General features: G+C 51.0%; 1 protein-coding gene across 3 annotated transcripts in view; it reads left to right on the top strand.

Moving 5' to 3' along the window:
* PKNOX1 (PBX/knotted 1 homeobox 1) overlaps nucleotides 1-21,745 on the top strand; it is an 84,014-nt gene that overhangs the window by 20,610 nt on the left and 41,659 nt on the right. For all 3 annotated transcript variants that reach the window (XM_073668825.1, XM_073668826.1, XM_073668827.1), the window contains 4 exons: nucleotides 1,409-1,524; nucleotides 3,008-3,179; nucleotides 3,344-3,508; nucleotides 11,764-11,854. In XM_073668825.1, the coding sequence (XP_073524926.1) occupies nucleotides 1,409-1,524; nucleotides 3,008-3,179; nucleotides 3,344-3,508; nucleotides 11,764-11,854 (544 nt within the window). The remainder of the gene's footprint in view (nucleotides 1-1,408; nucleotides 1,525-3,007; nucleotides 3,180-3,343; nucleotides 3,509-11,763; nucleotides 11,855-21,745) is intronic.

Here is a 21,745-nt window from a genome sequence, read left to right on the forward strand (position 1 = left end):
GGTGTCATTCTACAGCATGTCAGCTTAGGGAACTTCAGCCCCAACTGGAGGAATACAGATCGGCTCCATTGACTATTGCTGAACCCTCAGAGACGTCTTGGAATCCAGGTTGGGACAAACAGGTCACCTGGCCCCAGACCTCACTGCTCTCGGCTAGTTTCTTAAGCGTGTCGTTGCCTCCTTTCTTTGGAGGCCCGCCAAAAGCGTGGTGCCACTGGTGGGGGTAGTCGGCCCTGGAAGTCCCGAAATCGCAGCTACTCTATTCCCAGTGGACCAGCGGAAGGGTGAGACTGTGTAATTTGCACCATCTTGGGTATTTGCTGGGACTGTTCTGTGTTTATTGTCCGTCTTGTGGTTCAGTAAAGTATTGCCACGCTGTTTTACCCGCACCCTGTGTTGTCTGAGTAGTTTTATGCCCACGGAAGACCCCGGGTCTTCACAACCCCTAATTCACAGGCCTTTGTTTGTAGGTTCCCAACAGTCCAATTCCTGTACCTGAGGCTCTGGCTCCATTCGTTGCTGGGCCGCTGTTATCCATTCCCTCTGCTCTGATCCTTCCGCTGCCGACCAGTTTGTGACGGGGTGTGAGACGGAGCAGGCACAGGCAGCGGGCCAATGAACAATCCAACAACCTTTATTGGGACTAGGAGAATACAACACCAAGCGTAGCTATGGTTCCTTAGAGTCTTCAAGGTAGCCACACAGAAAGGGACAAATCCGGGGGCGCCACCCGGTAATCCAAGGAAAATACTACAACAGTCTCAGACTAAGTCCTTATATTCAGCAGAGTGGCAAGACATCACAATCCCACGTGGCAACTGATCCCCAATGTCCAATAGTCCAACGGATCTCCAATAGTCCATACCCGGCACCAGGATCTGGCCTCAGCACAGGTCCTAGCCCTTCACACAGCATCAACTAACTCCAAACATGGGTCTTCTTGTTCTCCTTCTCTGGGGATCAGCCCCCAGGTTGGGCATAGATACTCACACCCCACCCCCTTACACATTTACTACAGGTAACTGGAAGAATGAAGAATCTTCTAGAACAGACCAGTGTATCCAGTCTCCTGCCGGTCTGCAGACTTGTGTATTTAAGGGAAGCCCCCTGCAGAGAGGAACAAAGACCCCCATGCCCCCACCAGATGCAGGACAGAGAATGCTAATGTAGGCCTGATTACAGTATGGTCCATGAAAACAGGCTGAGGTGGGGGGCACTCTGTCACAACTGGATGTTGGGGGCAATGTATTTTGGCCATCTACCCGGAGTTGTTGTAAAACCATAAATGTAAGGAATAAAAAATAGTTGCATCGTTAACCTGCCTAGGTGACTATAAGAGCCCACAACCTCAGATCCTCACAGGAGTGATGCGCCAGTCACGCCTCTCACCCTGATTTATTCTCACCAGATTCAGGTTGTCACCCACTTTAAAACGGAGGAAGATGCGGTGAGCGCGGAGCCGTCCTCACAGAGCCCGGGGACTGAAGACAGCCCCATGGAGACAGATAAGCAGGCCATATACAGGTGAGAAGGGGCCGGTGCGCTGCGTGCTCAGAAGTGGAGGCCTCGACCGTGGCGCGCTCATATGTCGAAGCCTCGGCCGTAGCGCGCTCACGCGTGGAAGCCTCGGCCGTAGCTCTCTCATGTGTTAAAGCCTCGGCTGTACCGCGCTCACGCGTGTTGAAGCCTCGGCCGTAGCGCGCTCATGTGTTGAAGCCTCGCCTGTGGCGCCCTCATGTGTTGAAACCTCGCCTGTGGTGCGCTCACGCGTGGAGGCCTCGGCCTTAGTGCGCTCACACGTATTTAAGCCTCAGACGTAGTGCTCCCATGTGTTGAAGCCTCGGCCGCACCGTGTTCATGCGTTGAAGCCTCGGCTGTAGCGCGCTAATGTGTTGAAGCCTCGTCCGTAGTGCGTTCACGCGTGGAAGCTTTGTCCGTAGCGCGTTCACGCGTGGAAGCCTCGTCCGTAGCGCGTTCACGCGTGGAAGCCTCGGCCGTAGAGTGCTCACGCGTGGAAGCCTCGTCTGTAGCGCATTCACGCGTGGAAGCCTCGTCCGTAGCGCGTTCACGCGTGGAAGCTTCGGCCGTAGCGTGCTCACGCGTGGAAGCCTCGGCCGTAGCGCGTTCACGCGTGGAAGCCTCGTCCGTAGCGCGTTCACACGTGGAAGCCTCGTCCGTAGCGCGTGGAAGCCTAGGCCGTAGCGCGCTCATGTGTTGAAGCCTCGGCCGTAGCGCGCTCATGTGTTGAAGCCTCGGCCGTAGCGCGTTCACGCGTGGAAGCCTAGGCAATGGCGTGCTCATGTGTTGAAGCCTCGGCCGTAGCGTTCTCATGTGTTGAAGCCTTGGCCGTAGCGCGCTCACGCGTGGAAGCCTCAGCCGTAGCGCGCTCACGCGTGGAAGCATTCGCCATAGCGCGCTCACGCGTGGAAGCCTCGGCCATAACGCGCTCACGCGTGGAAGCCTCGGCCGTAGCGCGTTCACGCGTGGAAGCCTCGTCCGTAGCGTGTTCACGCGTGGAAGCCTCGTCCGTAGCGTATTCACGCGTGGAAGCCTCGGCCGTAGCGTGCTCACGTGTTGAAGCCTCGGGCATAGCGCGCTCACGTGTTGAAGCCTCGGCCGTAGCGCGCTCACGTGTTGAAGCCTCGGCCGTAGCGCGCTCACCTGTTGAAGCCTCGGCCGTAGCGTGCTCATGTGTTGAAGCCTCGGCCGTAGCGCGCTCACGTGTTGAAGCCTCGGCCGTAGCGCGCTCACGTGTTGAAGCCTCGGCCGTAGCGCGCTCACGTGTTGAAGCCTCGGCCGTAGCGCGCTCACGTGTTGAAGCCTCGGCCGTAGCGCGCTCACGTGTTGAAGCCTCGGCCGTAGCGCGCTCATGTGTTGAAGCCTCGGCTGTAGCGCGCTCATGTGTTGAAGCCTCGGCCGTAGCGCGCTCATATGTTGAAGCCTCGGCCGTAGCGCGCTCATGTGTTGAAGCCTCGGCTGTAGCGCCCTCTGCTTCTCTCACCCGCAGGCACCCGCTCTTCCCTTTGCTCGCTCTGCTCTTTGAGAAGTGTGAAGGCTGCACTCAGGGGTCCGAGACCACGACCTCTGCCAGTTTTGACTTGGACATAGAGACCTTCGTGAGAAGACAGCACAAGGAAGGGAAGGACTTCTTCTCCGAGGACCCCGAGACTGACAGTCTGGTGCGTAGCCCCCCATGGTCACCAGTCAGGACTGGAGGTATCTCTGGGGTCCTGTGGAGGGTGCAGTCAGCAGTGTCAGGACCCTCGTTAGTGACACCCATGTGGGGGGTGGTGGGGCGCAGCCTCTGCTCTGCCTCCTGTCACTTCTGTGCTGTTCCCTGCAGATGGTGAAGGCCATTCAGGTGCTGAGGATCCACCTCCTGGAGCTGGAAAAGGTCAACGAGCTGTGCAAGGATTTCTGCAGCCGCTACATATCATGTCTGAAGACCAAGATGAACAGCGAGACGCTGCTGAGCGGGGACCCGGGGGGCCCATACTCCCCAATACAGGTGCATAATCACTGTATAATTCACTGTACTCCCCAATACAGGTGCATAATCACTGTATAATACACCGTACTCCCCGGTACAGGTGCATAATCACTGTATAATACCGTACTCCCCAATACAGGTGCATAATCACTGTATAATACACCGTACTCCCCGGTACAGGTACATAATCACTGTATAATACACTGTACTCCCTGGTACAGGTACATAATCACTGTATAATACACCGTACTCCCTGGTACAGGTACATAATCACTGTATAATACACCGTACTCCCTGGTACAGGTACATAATCTCTGTATAATACACCATACTCCCTGGTACAGGTACATAATCTCTGTATAATACGCCATACTCCCCGGTACAGTTGCATAATCACTGTATAATACACCGTACTCCCCGGTACAGGTACATAATCACTGTATAATACACCGTACTCCCCGGTACAGGTACATTGTCATGGAACTAACACCCACTTTTGGGTCAGACCTTGCAGCTCTCTGGCGCCCCCTTATCCTGCTGGTCACACACGGTATTGACCGAGGATAAGCACGGGTGCAGCTGCTCTAATTTATGTCGACTATTGCGGCACGTGATGTGACAGGACGTATGTATACCACCAGTTCCTTCCAGGAACTTATATATACCTCTGACCAGCCACCCTCAAACCACAATATCACATAAATACTGGTATACTGCCACCACCGATCGCTTAACAGGTGGATCGGGTACCCGTTAGGTAACGTGCATTAGCGGGTGAGGAACGTGTTTGCTCGACATAGGACAAGAAGAACGAAACTGGTAAATAATAATGATTTACTCCCGAAAGTGGGCAGTGTTTACAAAAGATATACAAGATATTATAAAAGAGACTATTTACATGTATGCATAAAACAGTTATTAAAATAAAAGGGATAAGTAATAGCAAAACCTGCTTCACAAGGTGATGGTCTCAGTTTCTGTGGGGGGGACGGCTCCCCGGGAATTAGAGGTGATTCTTCCACGCAGCGTGGTGTGCGTGCGTCTGACGTCCCTGAGAAGAATGACTTGAAAAATGGCCGATCTGGTTTTTAGCACAGCAGCCAAAACTCTGGGAGACACCCATTATTTACCTCACAAGGGGGGCTCGGCTTTGCGAGCCCACCCAGCTGCAGAAGACCTAAAAATCCTTCAGATTTCATATCTTAGTGTGGGGGGGTCCCACATCCAAGAGGGAGACATCATCTTGACCGTCACCACTATTCATGAAGATTGATATCAAATATGAAATCGCTATGAGGCTCAGAAGCTCAGAATCCATTGTCCCAGTTCCCGGTCGTTTCTCAGTTATGCAAGATATACTATTATAATGGGAAAAAGGTGAACATTCCAAAAATGTGGTCCCTGTGTTTGTGACAGTCCTGTGCGTTATTGAAATTGACATTAAACGTTTGTCCAGCTAAACAATAGAATTGGAGGGAGAGACCAGTTTAAACTAGACGCTGCTCTGCGCTGAGGGGTTACGACGGTAATAACAATTCTTAGGGTGGGGACCAGCACTGCAGTTCTATGTCTTACAAATGGACAGGGGTGGAAATTTAAGACAGCTTTCATTTTTTAAAACTGGGACCAAAAATACATTTTGCCTGACACCTCCCCCTTTTAGACTGCGCTATGGAGGTAGGACCTTCTGGTACTCCCCCAAGCGTATGTCGGGAGGCTCCCCTCGCTGGGACAACCCATCGGCATTGCCATGCTCGCTGCCTTTGCGGTGTTGAACAGTAAAGTCGTACTGCTGTAGGGTGAGGCTCCAGCGTAACAACCTTCCGTTGGCACCTGACATGGTGTGCAGCCAACTCAGGGGGTTGTGGTCAGTCACAACAGTGAAGGGGCGCCCGTACAAGTAAGGCTGTAAGCGGTTGAGGGCCCATACAATGGCCAGGCACTCCTTCTCTATGGTGGAATAGGCCACTTCCCTCGGCAGCAGTTTCCGGCTTAGGTACAACACGGGGTGTTCTTGGTTCCCCGAGTCGACCTGGCTGAGTACAGCACCGAGGCCAAATTCACTGGCGTCGGTCTGTACTAAGAGTGGTCTTGTGCCGTTGACCGCCTTTAGTACAGGAGAGCTGCTCAGGGCAGTCTTCAAAGCCCGGAAGGCCACCTCGCATTCATCTGTCCACTTGACTAAATGGGGTAGGCTTCTCCTGGTGAGATCTGTCAAGGGCTTTGCAAGGCTACTATAGTTTTGTGCAAAGCGTCTATAGTACCCTGCGGTGCCCAAGAAGGACTGCACCTGCTTCTTGGTCCTGAGGGGTGGGCCAGGACACGATAGCGTCCACCTTCCCGGGCTCTGGCTTCAGAGTACCCCCACCTACCCGGTGCCCCAGGTAGTGGACCTCGTTCATGCCCATCTGGCACTTTCCCGGCTTGATGGTCAAGCCCGCCTGGTGAATGCGCCCGAGCACCTGCCGCAGATGCTCGAGGTGCTCCTCCCAGGTGGGACTGAAGACGGCAATATCATCCAGGTACGCCACGTACCTCTCCAGTCCCTGGAGCAGGTGGTTGACCATTCGCTGGAAAGTGGCAGGGGCATTTTTCATGCCGAAAGGCATAACCGTGGATTCATACAATCCGAAGGGGATGATAAAGGCGGACTTCTCCTGGGCCCCGCGGCTCAAGGGAATCTGCCAATATCCCCGACCCAAATCCATAATGGAGAGATAGCTCGCACTGGCTAACCGCTCCAGCAGCTCCTCAATGCGTGGCATTGGTTGTGCATCAGAGGCGGTGATAGCGTTGAGCCCCCTGTAGTCCACACAGAACCGGGTGGTCCGGTCCTTTTTTGGCACCAGGACTACAGGTGAGGCCCACGCACTCTTGGACCGCTTAATCACCCCCAGCTTCAGCATCTCCTCGACCTCCTGGCGCATGACATGCTGCACCTCGTTGGAGATTCGATAGGCTGTCCGCCGGAGTGGGGCATGATTCCCGGTGTCCACTTCATGGACCGCCGCCTCAGTCCTGCCAGGCATGTTGGTGAACACTGCTTGGAAGGGTTTCAGCACTGCTCGTAGCTGAGACCTCTGGTCTTCGGATAGCAAGGCGCTTATCTCTACATCCTCTAGGGACCCGCTGGCCTTCGCTTGGGCGAGCATGTCCAAGAGGGGGTCATCCTCCCCATCCTCGGGCAGGTTGCAGACCGGTAGGACGCAGGTTCCACGTTCTTGATGAGCCTTCATCATATTAACATGAAACGCCTTCCGCCTACCCCGCTCGTGGTCAAGTGTGATCACGTAGGTGACCGGGTTGAGCTGTTGGTGAATGACGTATGGGCCTTCCCAGGCCGCCTGAAGCTTGTCCTTTGGTACGGGAACCAGCACCCACACCTTCTGACCCACCTGGTAGGTCCGTTTTCGGGCGTTCTGGTCGTACCAATGCTTCTGGTCAGCCTGGGCTTGCGCCATGTTGTCATGCACCAACTGCGTCAAGGTCTGCATCTTGTCACGGAAGCGCATGACATACTCCACGATGGACACTCCTGGGGAGCTCGGCTCTTCTTCCCAGAATTCCCTTATCAACCCAAGGGGTCCTCGGACACGCCTGCCATACAGGAGCTCAAAGGGGGAGAACCCTGTCGAGGCCTGTGGAACCTCTCTGTAAGCAAATAACAGGTGTGGGAGGTAACGCTCCCAGTCGCGACCCTGGGTTTCAACCAGCATTTTTAACATCTGTTTGAGGGTACCGTTGAATCGCTCACGCAAACCATTGGTCTATGGGTGATACGCGCTCGATACCAAATGCTGCACCTGCATTTTCTTACATAGGGCCTCCATTAAGCGTGACATGAACTGAGTCCCCTGGTCGGTAAGCATCTCCCTGGGAAATCCTACTCGCGAAAAGATGGCCAAGAGGGTGTCCGCCACCTTATCCGCCCTAATTGAGGACAGGGCTACTGCCTCCGGATACCGGGTAGCATAGGCTACCACGGTAAGGATGAAACGTTTTCCAGAGCTGCTGGGTATGACCAGTGGTCCCACAATGTCCACAGCAATGCTCTGGAAAGGCTCCTCTATCACTGGCAAAGAGATCAGGGGGGCTTTGGGGGCCGGCCCTGACTTTCCCACTCTTTGACACGTGGTACAGGAGCGACAGTAGTTCACCACATCTGTCCTCATTTTGGGCCAATAAAAGTGGTGAGACAGCCGGGCCTTGGTTTTGCTGACCCCCAAGTGTCCAGCGAGTGGAATCTCATGAGCGATCCGCAACAACTCATCCCTGAATTGGTAGGGGAAGACCAGCTGTCTTTCCCTCAGCCACTCCTGTTGGGGTGTACAGGGAACTGTCTTCCGGTACAACCTCCCTTGGTCCCAGAATACCCTCTCCTTATCCGACTCGGAGGTGGGTTTCTCAGCGAGGCTCCTTAACGTCTCCAGGCTAGCATCTGAGTGCAGAGCTGCCTGAAACTCCTGGCTGGAGGAAGCCAGAAGTGAGGGTAAGGCCACTTCCTCACTGGGACCCTCTGGGACCGGCTCTGGGTCCATACCTGATCCTGTTATTCCTCTGTCCGAGGAGGGTCCAGAAGGCAGGGCGTTACTTGCGTTCTGGGCACTCTGACTGCGGGTAACAGCGGCTATATAGGCCGTCTCCCCGGGAATAACACCGTCTCATTAGCCTGCGAGGCCATGAGAACTACTTCTCCATCATCCTCCATTACCTCAGGCACAGTGCTACGTATGGGACAGCGTCTATCAGCCAGGTCACCTTCTGTTGTGACACTGGTCACTGGCACAGCACCACCTGCTTCATGGTCCTCGTGACTCTCCCCATTACCCTTGGCACTGACCTTTGCTCCTGCTAGGGGATCCTCAGCAACATCACCCCGCAGAGTGACATGGGTGAGTTCTCCTGCACCTTCCAATACATCATCATCATTATCATCATCATCAGCAGGTAAAGCATTGACATTCACAGTATCAGCATTAACCTTACCAACCGTATCAGATCTGGGAGGGGGGTCAGGGGCATAATAAGCAAACATCCTCCCCAAATCAGTTCCCAACAAAACATTTGCAGGTAGGTTTGCAGATATTCCCACTTCCTTCACCCCACTCCACGCACCCCAATCATTAAAAACCCGGGCCATGGGCAAGGGGCATTGGACGCCCCCAATCCCAGTGACAGTCAGGGTCTTTCCTGGAATAAGCTCTTCAGCGGACACCAGTTCGGGTTGGATGAGGGTTCGTTCGGCCCCAGTGTCCTTGAGGCCTACAGTGACAGTGTCCCCCACCCTGACAGACTGCAAGTTTTCACAGGCCCTCCCAACCGGCCCACCCACCAAAAGAACTGATGCCTTAGGCCTTGGGGCCTTGGATGGGGGGTTCTTCCTCTGCTTCTCTGGGCAAGTGGCGCTGAGATGACCAGTCTGGTTACAGAAATAACACCTGCGGACATCAGATGCAGGCCGGGCATTGGTAACGGGAAAAAGGCCTCCGGAAGGTCGGCTGGCAGGGGCAGGGATGGTGGTTGATGGCTTACCCCCTTTCCAGCTGGCGACGACCGGCTTCCGCACCTCTGGTCTCCAGTTGGCCTCGTAGGTGTCGGCGATCTGCGCTGCTTTATTGGAATCTGGTGGCTCCCGATCCATCACGAACTGCCGTACCTCAGTTGGACACAGATGCAGGAACTGGTCTTTCACCATCAGGTCCTTTAGCTGCTCAAAGGTGGTCGCTGACAGTCCTTGGATCCACTGCTCAAAGTTGGTTCGGAGCCCATGCACCACATCGCTGTAACTGTCGTGCGGTCCACGTTGGAGGTTCCGGAACTTTTTACGGAACACCTCAGGAGTCAGTTGGAACCCCTGGATTAGGGCCTGCTTAATGGCATCATAGTTCCCATCGAGGCTCGGAGGAAGAGTCACAAACACATCCAGAGCTTTGCCTCGCAGCCCTGCAGTTAAGTATCGGGCCCACTGTTCCTCAGGCAGCTGGTACTGTCTGGAAGTCTTTTCAAAACCCCTCAGAAAGGTGTCGAGGTCGCCGTCCTTTTCCATCACAGGAAAATGCTCTGGACGGGGCTTAAACAGGGTCGTATTGTTGGTCTCACCGTTCCGTGAGGTGAAGCTGGGATCCCGAGTTGGGCCATCTGCAGTTCATGGGCCCTCTGAGGCTGGGCTCTCTCGGCCTCTCGCTGGGCTCTCTCGGCCTCTCGCTGGGCTCTCTCGGCCTCTCGCTGGGCTCTCTCGGCCTCCGCTCGCCGCTCGGCAGCCTCCTGGTGCTGCTGAATTACTTTCAGCCGTCCTTCATGATCCTCTGCAGGCAGTTGCTGTAGAGTCATCTGCAGATAGATGTCCACGCTGCCCTGGTCGCTGACGCGGCGTGCTTCTACAGGTGGGACCCCTGCAGTAGTACTGTCCATATCTCGGCTGACCCCTGGCCCTGCTGAGGTCTGGAGAAGGGCTTGCTCGGTCTCCAGTTGCGCCAGTGCAGCAGCCATTTGTTCTTTGTTTTTGCCGAGGGGGTCAATGCCTTTGGTTATACATATTCCAATAAGAGTGTCCTTTTTCTGCTGGCTGTACCAGTGCTCCCCAACGATGACCATGATCACCAAAATACAGATAGAAAAGAAAAAACGAAGAAGGGTAGGGGTAACTGCTACACATACAGTATTGTCTCAGATCTAATAAACACTGAGTTCGATCTTCAAAACTTTTGTGCAGGGTCCAGGTAAGAACCGTGCAAGTTTTTAGTGAGAGGAATGATTGCTCAAACCCGATTACTAATGTCCTATGATCCCACCACTTGCCACCAATTTGTCATGGAACTAACACCCACTTTTGGGTCAGACCTTGCAGCTCTCTGGCGCCCCCTTATCCTGCTGGTCACACACGGTATTGACCGAGGATAAGCACGGGTGCAGCTGCTCTAATTTATGTCGACTATTGCGGCACGTGATGTGACAGGACGTATATATACCACCAGTTCCTTCCAGGAACGTATATATACCTCCGACCAGCCACCCTCAAACCACAATATCACATAAATACTGGTATACTGCCACCACCGATCGCTTAACAGGTGGATCGGGTACCCGTTAGGTAACGTGAATTAGCGGGTGAGGAACGTGTTTGCTCGACATAGGACAAGAAGAACGAAACTGGTAAATAATAATGATTTACTCCCGAAAGGGGGCAGTGTTTACAAAAGATATACAAGATATTATAAAAGAGACAATTTACATGTATGCATAAAACAGTTATTAAAATAAAAGGGATAAGTAATAGCAAAACCTGCTTCACAAGGTGATGGTCTCAGATTCTGTGGGGGGGACGGCTCCCCGGGAATTAGAGGTGATTTTTCCACGCAGCGTGGTGTGCGTGCGTCTGACGTCCCTGAGAAGAATGACTTGGAAAATGGCCGATCTGGTTTTTAGCACAGCAGCCAAAACTCTGGGAGACACCCATTATTTACCTCACAAGGGGGACTCGGCTTTGCGAGCCCACCCGGCTGCAGAAGACCTAAAAATTCTTCAGATTTCTTATCTTGGTGTGGGGGGGTCCCACATCCAAGAGGGAGACATCATCTTGACTGTCACCACTATTCATGAAGATTGATATCAAATATGAAATTGCTATGACGCTCAGAATCTCAGAATCCATTATCCTAGTTCCCGGTCGTTTCTCAGTTATGCAAGATATACTATTATAATGGGAAAAAGGTGAACATTCCAAAAATGTGGTCCCTGTGTTTGTGACAGTCCTGTGCGTTATCAAAATTGACATTAAACGTTTGTCCAGCTAAACAATAGAATTGGAGGGAGAGACCAGTTTAAACTAGATGCTGCTCTGCGCTGAGGGGTTACGACGGTAATAAAAATTCTTAGGGTGGGGGCCAGCACTGCAGTTCTATGTCTTACAAATGGACAGGGGTGGAAATTTAAGACAGCTTTCATTTTTTAAAACTGGGACCAAAAATACATTTTGCCTGACATACATAATCACTGTATAATACACCGTACTCTCCGGTACAGATACATAATCACTGTATAATACACTGTACTCCCCGGTACAGGTACATAATCACTGTATAATTCCGTACTCCCCAATACAGGTACATAATCACTGTATAATACACCGTACTCCCCGGTACAGATACATAATCACTGTGTAATACTGTACTCCCCGGTACCAGTATATTGCAGCCAGTAGGGGACATGTGAAGCTTACTGATATGTAATCGTGTCCCCCACACTCACTGCTGCTGTCTTTTTCATATTTACAGAGTGGGCTCAGCGGTGCTCTCAGTCCTCAGGGGATCGTCCTTCCCGCCTCTGCTCTTCAGCAGGGAAATGTAGCGGTGGCCACTGTGTCAGGTACCACATGCAAATCTGCTCTCTCCATAGCTCCGATGATGTCTCTTCTGTTTTCTCTGATGACGTCTCTTCTGTTTTCTCTGATGATGTCTCTTCTGTTTTCTCTGATGATGTCTCTTCTGCTTTCTCTGATGATGTCTCTTCTGGTTTCTCTGATGATGTCTCTTCTGGTTTCTCTGATGATGTCTCTTCTGTTTTCTCTGATGATGTCACTTCTGGTTTCTCTGATGATGTCTCTTCTGGTTTCTCTGATGATGTCTCTTCTGTTTTCTCTGATGATGTCTCTTCTGGTTTCTCTGATGATGTCTCTTCTGTTTTCTCTGATGATGTCTCTTCTTTTTTCTGTGAAGAGATCGCTTCCTGTTTTCTTCTATGTTGTCCCCTCCTGTTTTCTGTCATGAGGTCTGTGAGTTGTTGGCCACGGACTAAAGACTATTGGAGTAATGAACATAGATCAGAGTCCACGGCTGTAAGGGATGCAGACTTTTCCAGCACGGAGCATCGGTTACGTCGATCTTATTATTGTATTTTATTAGAGATTCACTTGCTTGTCCGTTTAAGGTACATAAATCTCCCCTGGTAAGTGGTCAGCCTCGGCAACCAATATTTCCATTCAGTGACAGTAAGTGGAGGAAGACAGGGCTGGATCTCAGGTATACATTAGGCCTACATTAGCATTTCTATCCTGCATCTGGTGGGGGCATGAGTGTCTTTGTTCCTCTCTGCAGGGGACATCCCTAATATACAACCCTGCAGACAGGCTGGAGGCTGGGCATCTGTAACATTCTTCATCCTTTTAGCTACCTGTTGCAAATGTAGCAAAGATATTGCAGAAGAAACCATGTCACAAATCCATAAACTATTTCCTCTTTCTCTTTTTACTGCTACTACTCATTTCAGGGGATATCTCTCCTAACCCCGGTCCACCCTCCGTCAACCTCAACCCCTCCCCCACCTAACCTTATTAACATCAGCTGTACTCCTTCGTCTCCCTCCTTCAGTTGTGCACTGTGGAATCCACGGTCTGTATGGAACAAGCTTCATTTCCTGCACAACTACTTTCTGACCAACTCTCTCAATCTGCTGGCCCTCACTGAAACCTGGATCCAGGATTCTGACACTGTCTCCCCTGCCGCTATTTCTCATGGCAGCCTGCATTTTTCCCATTCCCCGAGACCTGCAAACAGACTTTGTGGTGGGGTCGGCTTACTCCTGTCCCCACATTGCACCTTCCAGGTCATCCCCCCAGCACCATCACTCTCATTCCCTTCTTTTGAGGTCCACACCATCAGGCTCTTCCATCCCCTCTCCCTCAGAGTAGCGGTCGTATACCGTCCCCCAGGCTCACCCACCCAGTTCCTTGACCATTTTTCTGCCTGGCTGCCGCACTTCATGTCCTCAGATTTACCAACCCTTATCCTGGGAGACTTCAACATCCCCATAAACAGCCCCACCTCCTCATCCGCGTCCCAGTTTCTATCTTTAACCACTTCTCTTGGCCTTTTCTCCACTTTTAACCTCTGAGACACACAAATACGGAAACACCCTTGATCTGGTCTTTGTTCGGCTTAGTTCAATCCCCTACCTAGATAACTCCCCTCTTCCCCTCTCTGATCACAACACCCTCTCCTTCACGTTCACAAATCCTCGCCCTCCCCAGCACACTCCTACCTATCACACATTCAGAAATCTACAAGCCATTAACACTCTCAGAAGCCCCCCTGGACCAAGTAGCGCCCCTCACCCTCAGAACCTCTAAACACAAAGCAAAACAGCCCTGGCTCACACCGCAAACCCGATTTCTCCAGCGTTGCTCTAGAAGTGCCGAACACCTATGGAGGTAAACTTGCGCACTAGAAAGCTTTATCCACTATAAATTTATGTTAAAAACCTATAACTCTGCCCTTCACCTCGTCAAACAGACCTACTTCACCACCCTGATCTCCTCACTATCCAGCAACCCCAAAAAACTCTTCGACACCTGTCACTCCCTCCTCAGTCCTAAAGCGCAGGCCCCCATCACGGACATTTGTGCTGAGGACTTGGCCTCCTACTTCACAGAGAAAATAGAGAACATCCATCAGGAAATCAGCTCCCAGCCACCAAGTGCCGTGACTCCCCCATCCCCTCTGGATCACTCTCCACATTTGACTCAGTCACAGAAGATGAAGTCTCCAGGCTCCTCTCTTCTTCTCATCCCACCACATGCACCACTGACCCCATCCCCTCACATCTACTCCAGTCTCTTTCTTCAGTCGTCACTACTCACCTAACTAAAATCTTCAACCTCTCCCTCTCTTCTGGTATCTTCCCCTCCATCTTCAAACACTCCATGATTACTCCATTATTAAAAAAGCCCTCTCTTGACTCTTCCTGCACAAACAACTACAGACCAGTCTCCAATCTTCCCTTCATCTCTAAACTCTTGGAGCGCCTGGTCTACTCCCGCCTTACCAGTTGCCTCTCCACTCACTCTCTTCTAGACCCATCACAGTCCGGCTTCCGCCCCCTACATTCTACAGAAACTGCACTCATCAAAGTAACCAATGACCTTCTGACAGCAAAACGTAATGGTGACCACTCTCTGCTCATTCTTCTTGACCTCTCCGCAGCTTTCGACACCGCTGACCACCACCTCCTACTCTATGCTCCACTCAATCGGCACAAAGGACACTGCTCTCTCCTGGTTCTCCTCCCACCTATCTGACCACTCTTTCAGTGTATCGTTCGCTGGCTCCACTTCTTCCCCCTTCCTCTCACGATTGGGCTTCCGCAGGGGTCAGTCCTTGGCCCTCTTCTCTTCCTCTCACTATTGTGGTTCCTCAGGGTTCAGTTCTTGGCCCTCTTCTCTCTCTACACAGCCCCAATTGGACAGATCATCAGCAGATTTGGCTTTCAGTACCATCTTTATGCTGATGACACAACTATACACCTCACCCCCTGACCTCACCCCCTGACCTCACCCCCGCTGTACTACAGAACACCAGTGACTGTCTGGCCGCAGTTTCTAACATCATGTCCGCTCTCTACCTGAAACTCAACCTTTCCAAAACTGAACTTCTTCTGCTCCCGCGTCTACTCACCTCCCTAAATCCGACATCTTCCTCTCCGTGTGTGGCACCACAATAACGCCGAGCAAGCAGGCGCGTTGCCTGGGCGTTGTGTTTGACACCAATCTCTCCTTCACCTTCCATATACAATCTCTTGCCCGCTCTTGTCGCTTGCACCTGAAGAACATCTCTAGAATCCGTCCCTTTCTCACCTTGGAACCAACAAAAACCCCTCACTGTTGCCCTGATCCACTCCCACCTTGACTACTGTAACTCCCTATTAATTGGCCTCCCCCTCACTCGACTTTCCCCTCTCCAGTCCATCCTTAAAGGGGTTTTCCCATGAATGAAAGTTCATTTTAATCAATAATCTTGGAATAATAATAACTTCCACAATTGGATGTGTTTAAATAAAATGTTCCTGTGCTGCGATAATCTTATACATGTGCCCCTGCTGTGTCCTGTGTAATGGCCGTGTCTGAGCGTGTACAGAACATGGTCTGTTCATACTGTATTCCAATGTGCTCAACCCGAGCATCGAGCACCCCAGCATTTTAGTGCTCGCTCATCACTAATATGAACCTCTGAATTGTAAAGCGCTGTGGAATATGTTGGCGCTATATAATAATAATAATAATTTTTATTTATATAGCGCCAACATATTCCGTAGCACTTTACAATTAAGCGGGGACTTGTACAGAGAATAAATTCAATACAAGGTAAGACAGGTTAAACAGTTACTTTAGGAGTGAGGGTCCGGCTGCTCGCAAGCTACAATCTACAAGGAGATGGGGGGACACAATAGGTTAGAAGTGCTTGTTATGTCAGGTCCAGCCATTATAATAAATAGGGATTTTCATATAAAGTTGCATGATCCGGTCATCAGCCCGTATGTATAAGTGCAATACTCAAGTATCGAGTGCATGGAGGGTGCGGAGACAGAGGAATAGGAGGGAGCAGATTCAGAATAATATTTAGAAGGAGGGGACAGGGGAAGGTTAGGTTACTGAGTAGTTGAGGTGGTCGGCTTGTTTAAAGAGATGGGTTTTTAAAGCGTGCTTGAAGACATGGGGGCTAGGCATCAGTCGGATCGTCTGTGGTAGAGCATTCCAGAGAACTGGTGCAGCACGAGAGAAGTCTTGGAGACGGAGGTGCTAGGTTCGGATTATGGGGGATGTTAGTCTTAGGTCATTTGTAGAACGGAGGGCACATGTAGGGTGATAGACAGATGAGAGAGGAGATATAAGTCGGTGCAGAACTATGGAGAGCTTTGTGGGTGAGAGCGATGAGTTTATATTGGACCCTGTGATGGGTAACCAGTGTAATGACTGGCACAAGATAGAGGCATCGGTGAAGCGGCTGGACAGAAATACGACCCTGGCTGCCGCATTCAGGACGGATTGGAGAGGGGAGAGTTTAGTAAGAGGGAGACCGATCAGAAGAGAGTTGCAGTAGTCCAGACGAGAGTGAATAAGAGCGACAGTAAGAGGTTTAGCAGTTTCAAAGGTGAAAAAAGGTCGGATTCTGGAGATGTTTATAAGGTGCAGGTGACAAGATCGAGTGAGTGATCGGATATAGGGAGTAAAGGAAAGTTGTGTGTCGAATATGACCCCAAGGCAGCAGGCGTGCTGCTGGGAGTTATAAAGATTATTATTATTATTATTATTATTTAAAGGGGGTGGGGTGTTAGTATCTCAGTCAAACTAGAGGGCTGATCCCAGGTTTTAAAAAACATACAAACCTGGGATCAGCCCTCTGGTTGGGCTGGGATACTAACACCCCACCCCTTTTAACATTTCCTACAGGTATCTCAGAGCATGAAGAATGTTCCAGAAGCCCAGTCTCCAGCCTGTCTGCAGGGTTGTGTATTAGGGATGCCCCCCTGCAGAGAGGAACAAAGACACACATGCCCCCACCAGATGCAGGTTAGAAATGCTAATGTAGGCCTTATGTATACCTGAGATTGAGCCAGCATGTTTTCCTCTTCTTACTGTCACTGAATAGAAACATTGATTCCTGAGGCTGAACACTTTCCAGAAGAGATTTGTGCATCTTAATCTGACAAGCAAGTAATTCTCTAATAAACACAACAATAAGATCGACATAACCGGTGCTCCGTGCTGGAAAAGTCTGCATCCCTTAGAGCCATGGACTCCACTTTACGTCTATTGGTCCAATAGTCTTTAGTCCGTGGCCAGCTCCTCACAATGTCCCTTCATGTTTTCTATGATAATGTTGCATTCTGTTTTGTGTGATGTTGCTTCCTGTTTTCTGTGAAGAGATTGCTTCCTGTTGTCTGTGATGATGACACTTCCTGTTAGCTATGCTGAGATTGCTTCCTGTTTTCTGTGATGAGGTCACTTCTATGTTCTGTGATAATGTCCATTCCTGATTTCTGTGATGAGATCGTTTTCTGTAATAAGGTTGCTTCCTTTTTTCTGTAATGAGATCACTTCCTTTTTTCTGTGATCAGGTCGCATCCTGTTTTTGTGATGTTGCTTTCCGTTTTCTGTGCTGAGGTTGCTTAATGTTTTCTGTGATCATGTCACTTTCTGTTTTCTGTGATAATGTCTATTCCTGTTTACTGTGATGACTTCACTGTCACACTGACTCTGCGTACAGGAGGTCAGGGGCCTAAGCTGACCCTAAGCTGGGGCCCTGACTAATCCCTCTACCTGGAGGTACTGTTAAAGGTACAGAGGTCCAAGCCGCCAGCGTAACCCCTACCTCCTGAGGATCCCTGCACCTCAGTAATCTAGTCCTGAGAAGGACCCCGATCACAACAATAGGGGACAGGAAATAATATGCCAACACACAGTACTTAGACGAACGAGACAGTACAAGGGTCAAACCAAAAACCACCTTGCATACAAAAACTACACCACAACTACAGAGGGAACACCAACGGGAAAGGAGATAAATGATAAAGCGAGGAAGGGAAAAACCACACCAAATACACTTAGCTCAGAACTCCAAAATACCACGATCCGCTCTGTTTGTCTGTATGAAATGCTTTCACCGACACTTCCCTAACAGACCGGCAGGCATTTGAAGGAGTCCCACTACTGCAGCATTGATTGCAGCTGGGCGAGGCTGGACCTCGTCTAGCACAGAGAGAGAGAGTTAACTCCCTCACTGCCGAAAAACACAAAACACCAAAAACTCAGCTGCGAGAAGTCAGGCTGTGTAATCGTGACGATCTTCGTGGCGACACACCCGTGACAGTACCCCCCCTTCTACAAGGGGCCTCCGGACCCTCAGGGCCTGGTTTATCCGGGTGAGTCGTGTGGAAGGCCCGAACTAATCGGTCTGCGTTAATATCCGACGCAGGAACCCACATCCTCTCCTCAGGACCATACCCCTTCCAATGAACCAGGTACTGAAGGGACCAGCGATTAAAGCGTGAATCGATGACCTTCGATACCTGGAACTCCAAGTTACCATTGACCACCACTGGAGGGGGAGGTAAAGGTGATGGTATCACCGGCGCCACATCCCTCTTAAGCAACGATCTGTGGAACACGTTGTGAATTTTAAACGTAGGGGGGAGGTCAAGACGGAATGCCACCGGATTAATTATAGAACTGATCCTGTACGGCCCGATGAACCTGGGACCCAGTTTCCAGGAGGGAACCTTAAGTTTTATATTCCTGGTAGACAACCAAACCCGATCGTTCACACTTAGTAGGAGAGTGTCTGGTCTGGACCTATCAGCCATACGTTTGTATCGGTTCCCCATAGTATTCAGATTCTTCAGCACCCCTCTCCATACTGAAGCGAGTGATGAGGAAAATCGTTCCTCCTCAGGAACCCCCGAAGAGCCCCCCCTACTGAAAGTACAAAACTGGGGGTGAAAACCATATGCCCCAAAAAACGGGGACTTACCAGTGGACTCGCTCCGCCTATTATTAAGAGCAAACTCTGCCAGAGGTAAGAAAGAAGCCCAGTCCTCCTGGTTCTCTGACACAAAACACCGGAGATATGTCTCCAAGCTCTGGTTCATACGTTCCATCTGACCATTGGTCTGAGGATGAAAAGCCGATGAGAACGATAAATGCATCCCCCGCCGTGTACAAAATGCCTTCCAGAATTTGGACACAAACTGAGACCCCCGATCTGACACCACATCGGAGGGTACCCCGTGAAGCCTCACAATCTCCCCAATGAACACCTGCGCAAGAGTTTTAGCATTAGGAAGAGCAGGAAGAGCGATAAAATGTGCCATCTTGCTGAACCTGTTCACTACAACGAGTATGACTCTTTTTACCCGAAGACGGCGGGAGGTCCGTAATAAAGTCCATAGACAGATGAGTCCAAGGACGCTCCGGGATCTTCAAAGGTAAGAGGGCCCCAGACGAACGGGTATGTGACGTCTTAGAGCATGCACAAACCCCACAGGACGCGACAAAAGTTACCACCTCCCTATGTAAGTTAGGCCACCAAAACCGACGCGAGAGGAGATCCACCGTTGCTTTACTCCCCGGGTGTCCTGCAAAAACTGAGTTATGGTGTGCCTCGATCACCTTTTGTCGCAACTGATCTGGAACAAACAGTCTCCCTGGAGGTCCAACAGGGGCATCCCCCTGAGCCTCCAATACCTCCTCCTCAAGCTCAGAGCATACTGCCGAAACCACCACCCCCTCCTGAAGGATAGGAACCGGGTCGTCCGTATTCCCGGCCCCAGGGAAACTACGAGATAAGGCATCCACCTTTACATTTTTTGACCCAGGACGATATGTAACGACAAAATTAAACCTGGTAAAAAACAATGACCACCTAGCTTGTCTGGGATTCAGACGTTTTGCGGACTCCAGATATAGCAGGTTCTTGTGATCGGTGATGACGGTGACCGGATGGACTGCCCCCTCTAAAAAATGGCGCCACTCCTCAAAAGCTAACTTAATGGCCAAGAGTTCCCTATTGCCGACATCGTAATTCCTCTCAGCGGACGACAATTTTTTAGAGAAAAAGGCGCACGGATGCCACTTACCAGGGGACGAACCTTGTGACAATACTGCTCCCACCCCTACCTCGGAAGCGTCTACCTCTACAATGAATGGCTGTGACGCATCAGGTTGAATGAGTATGGGTGCCGAGGCAAAACATTTTTTCAAGGAGGAGAAAGCTTGACAAGCCTTGTCAGACCACCTAGAAAAATCCGTCCCCTTTTTTGTCATGTCTGTGAGAGGTTTAACCATGGACGAGAAATTACGAATGAACTTCCGGTAATAATTAGCAAACCCCAGGAAACGTTGTAGTGCCTTAAGATTCTCTGGCAGATCCCACTCAAGAACTGCCCGCACTTTCCCAGGGTCCATACGAAAACCGGACGCTGAAACCAGGAAGCCTAAAAACTGGAGTTCCTGTAAGACGAACACACACTTTTCCCATTTGGCATACAGTTTATTATCCCGCAAGATCTGTAACACCTGCCTAACGTGCTCCTGATGAGACACCAGATCCGGCGAGTAAATTAAGATATCATCCAGATATATGACAACAAACTGTCCCACCAGGTGGCGAAAAATGTCATTAACAAAGTGTTGGAACACCGCCGGGGCATTAGTCAGACCGAATGACATGACAAGGTTCTCATAATGCCCCTCCGGAGTGTTAAACGCCGTCTTCCACTCTTCCCCCTCCTTCATCCTAATCAGATTGTACGCCCCCCTGAGATCCAACTTAGAGAACCATTTGGCGCCCACGATCTGATTAAAGAGATCGGGAATAAGTGGGAGCGGATACGGATCTCGGACCGTAATCCGATTAAGTTCACGGAAATCCAGGCAAGGGCGTAGGCCTCCATCTTTCTTCTTCACAAAGAAGAACCCCGCGGCCACCTGTGAAGATGAAGGTCTAATATGCCCCTTAGCCAGACTTTCAGAAATATAATCCTTCATGGCCTGCCTCTCAGGACCAGAAAGGTTATACAACCTAGCTTTAGGTAACTTGGCCTCAGGGAGCAGTTTTACAGAACAGTCATACTCGCGATGAGGAGGTAGTTCCGGACACCCTTTCTCCGAGAATACATCCTCAAAGTCCGCCAGAAATGGAGGTAAGACCCTAGGAGTAACCGCACCGATGACCGTATTCATGCAGTTTTTATTACAGAATTTACTCCATTGGCTTATCTCTCTAGATTGCCAATTAATAACCGGGTTATGCTTAGTTAACCAAGGAAGGCCCAACACTATAGGAGTGGGAAGACCCTCCAACACTTAGCAAGACAACAGTTCTTTATGTATCGCCCCCACTTGAAGTTTTACGTTATGCACAGCTTGCAAAAAACTTCCCTGACCGAGGGGCCTGGCATCGATCGAGAATATGGGGATGGGTTTAGCCAACTCACTCAATCGCATACCTTGAACCCGGGCAAACCGAGCGTCCACCAAATTAGCCCCGGCCCCACTATCCAGAAGAACAGATATCCTCTCAGTTCTCGTACCCACCACCACCTCCGCCGGTACGAGAAACAGAGATGAACCTAGGGACGAAATACCTACTCCCAGATTGCCGTCCACCACACAACCTGGGATCAACAGTTTTCCAACGACTCTTCACTCTGCAAGGGACGGGATGGACAGCCCCCAATAAAATGTCCCTCTCTCCCGCAGAAGAAACACCTTCCTGTCTTATGGCGCACCACCGGTCCCCTCCCCCGAAATGATGTCCCTCCTAATTGCATAGGCTCCTCTGGACTGACCAGGGGACCCTCCATATAAGGAACCCTTGTAGAAGGTGGAGTCATCACAGGGGGCGGAGTTGCCCCGCACCTCTCCCGAAGCCGTCTGTCAATGCGAATAGCAAGGGCCATAGCGGCTTCCAGTGACGCGGGAGGGTC

Source organism: Phyllobates terribilis, unplaced genomic scaffold (assembly GCF_046119375.1).
Source record: "Phyllobates terribilis strain yellow unplaced genomic scaffold, ASM4611937v1 Scaffold_2__4_contigs__length_985480577, whole genome shotgun sequence".
Classification (NCBI taxonomy): Eukaryota; Metazoa; Chordata; class Amphibia; order Anura; family Dendrobatidae; genus Phyllobates; species Phyllobates terribilis.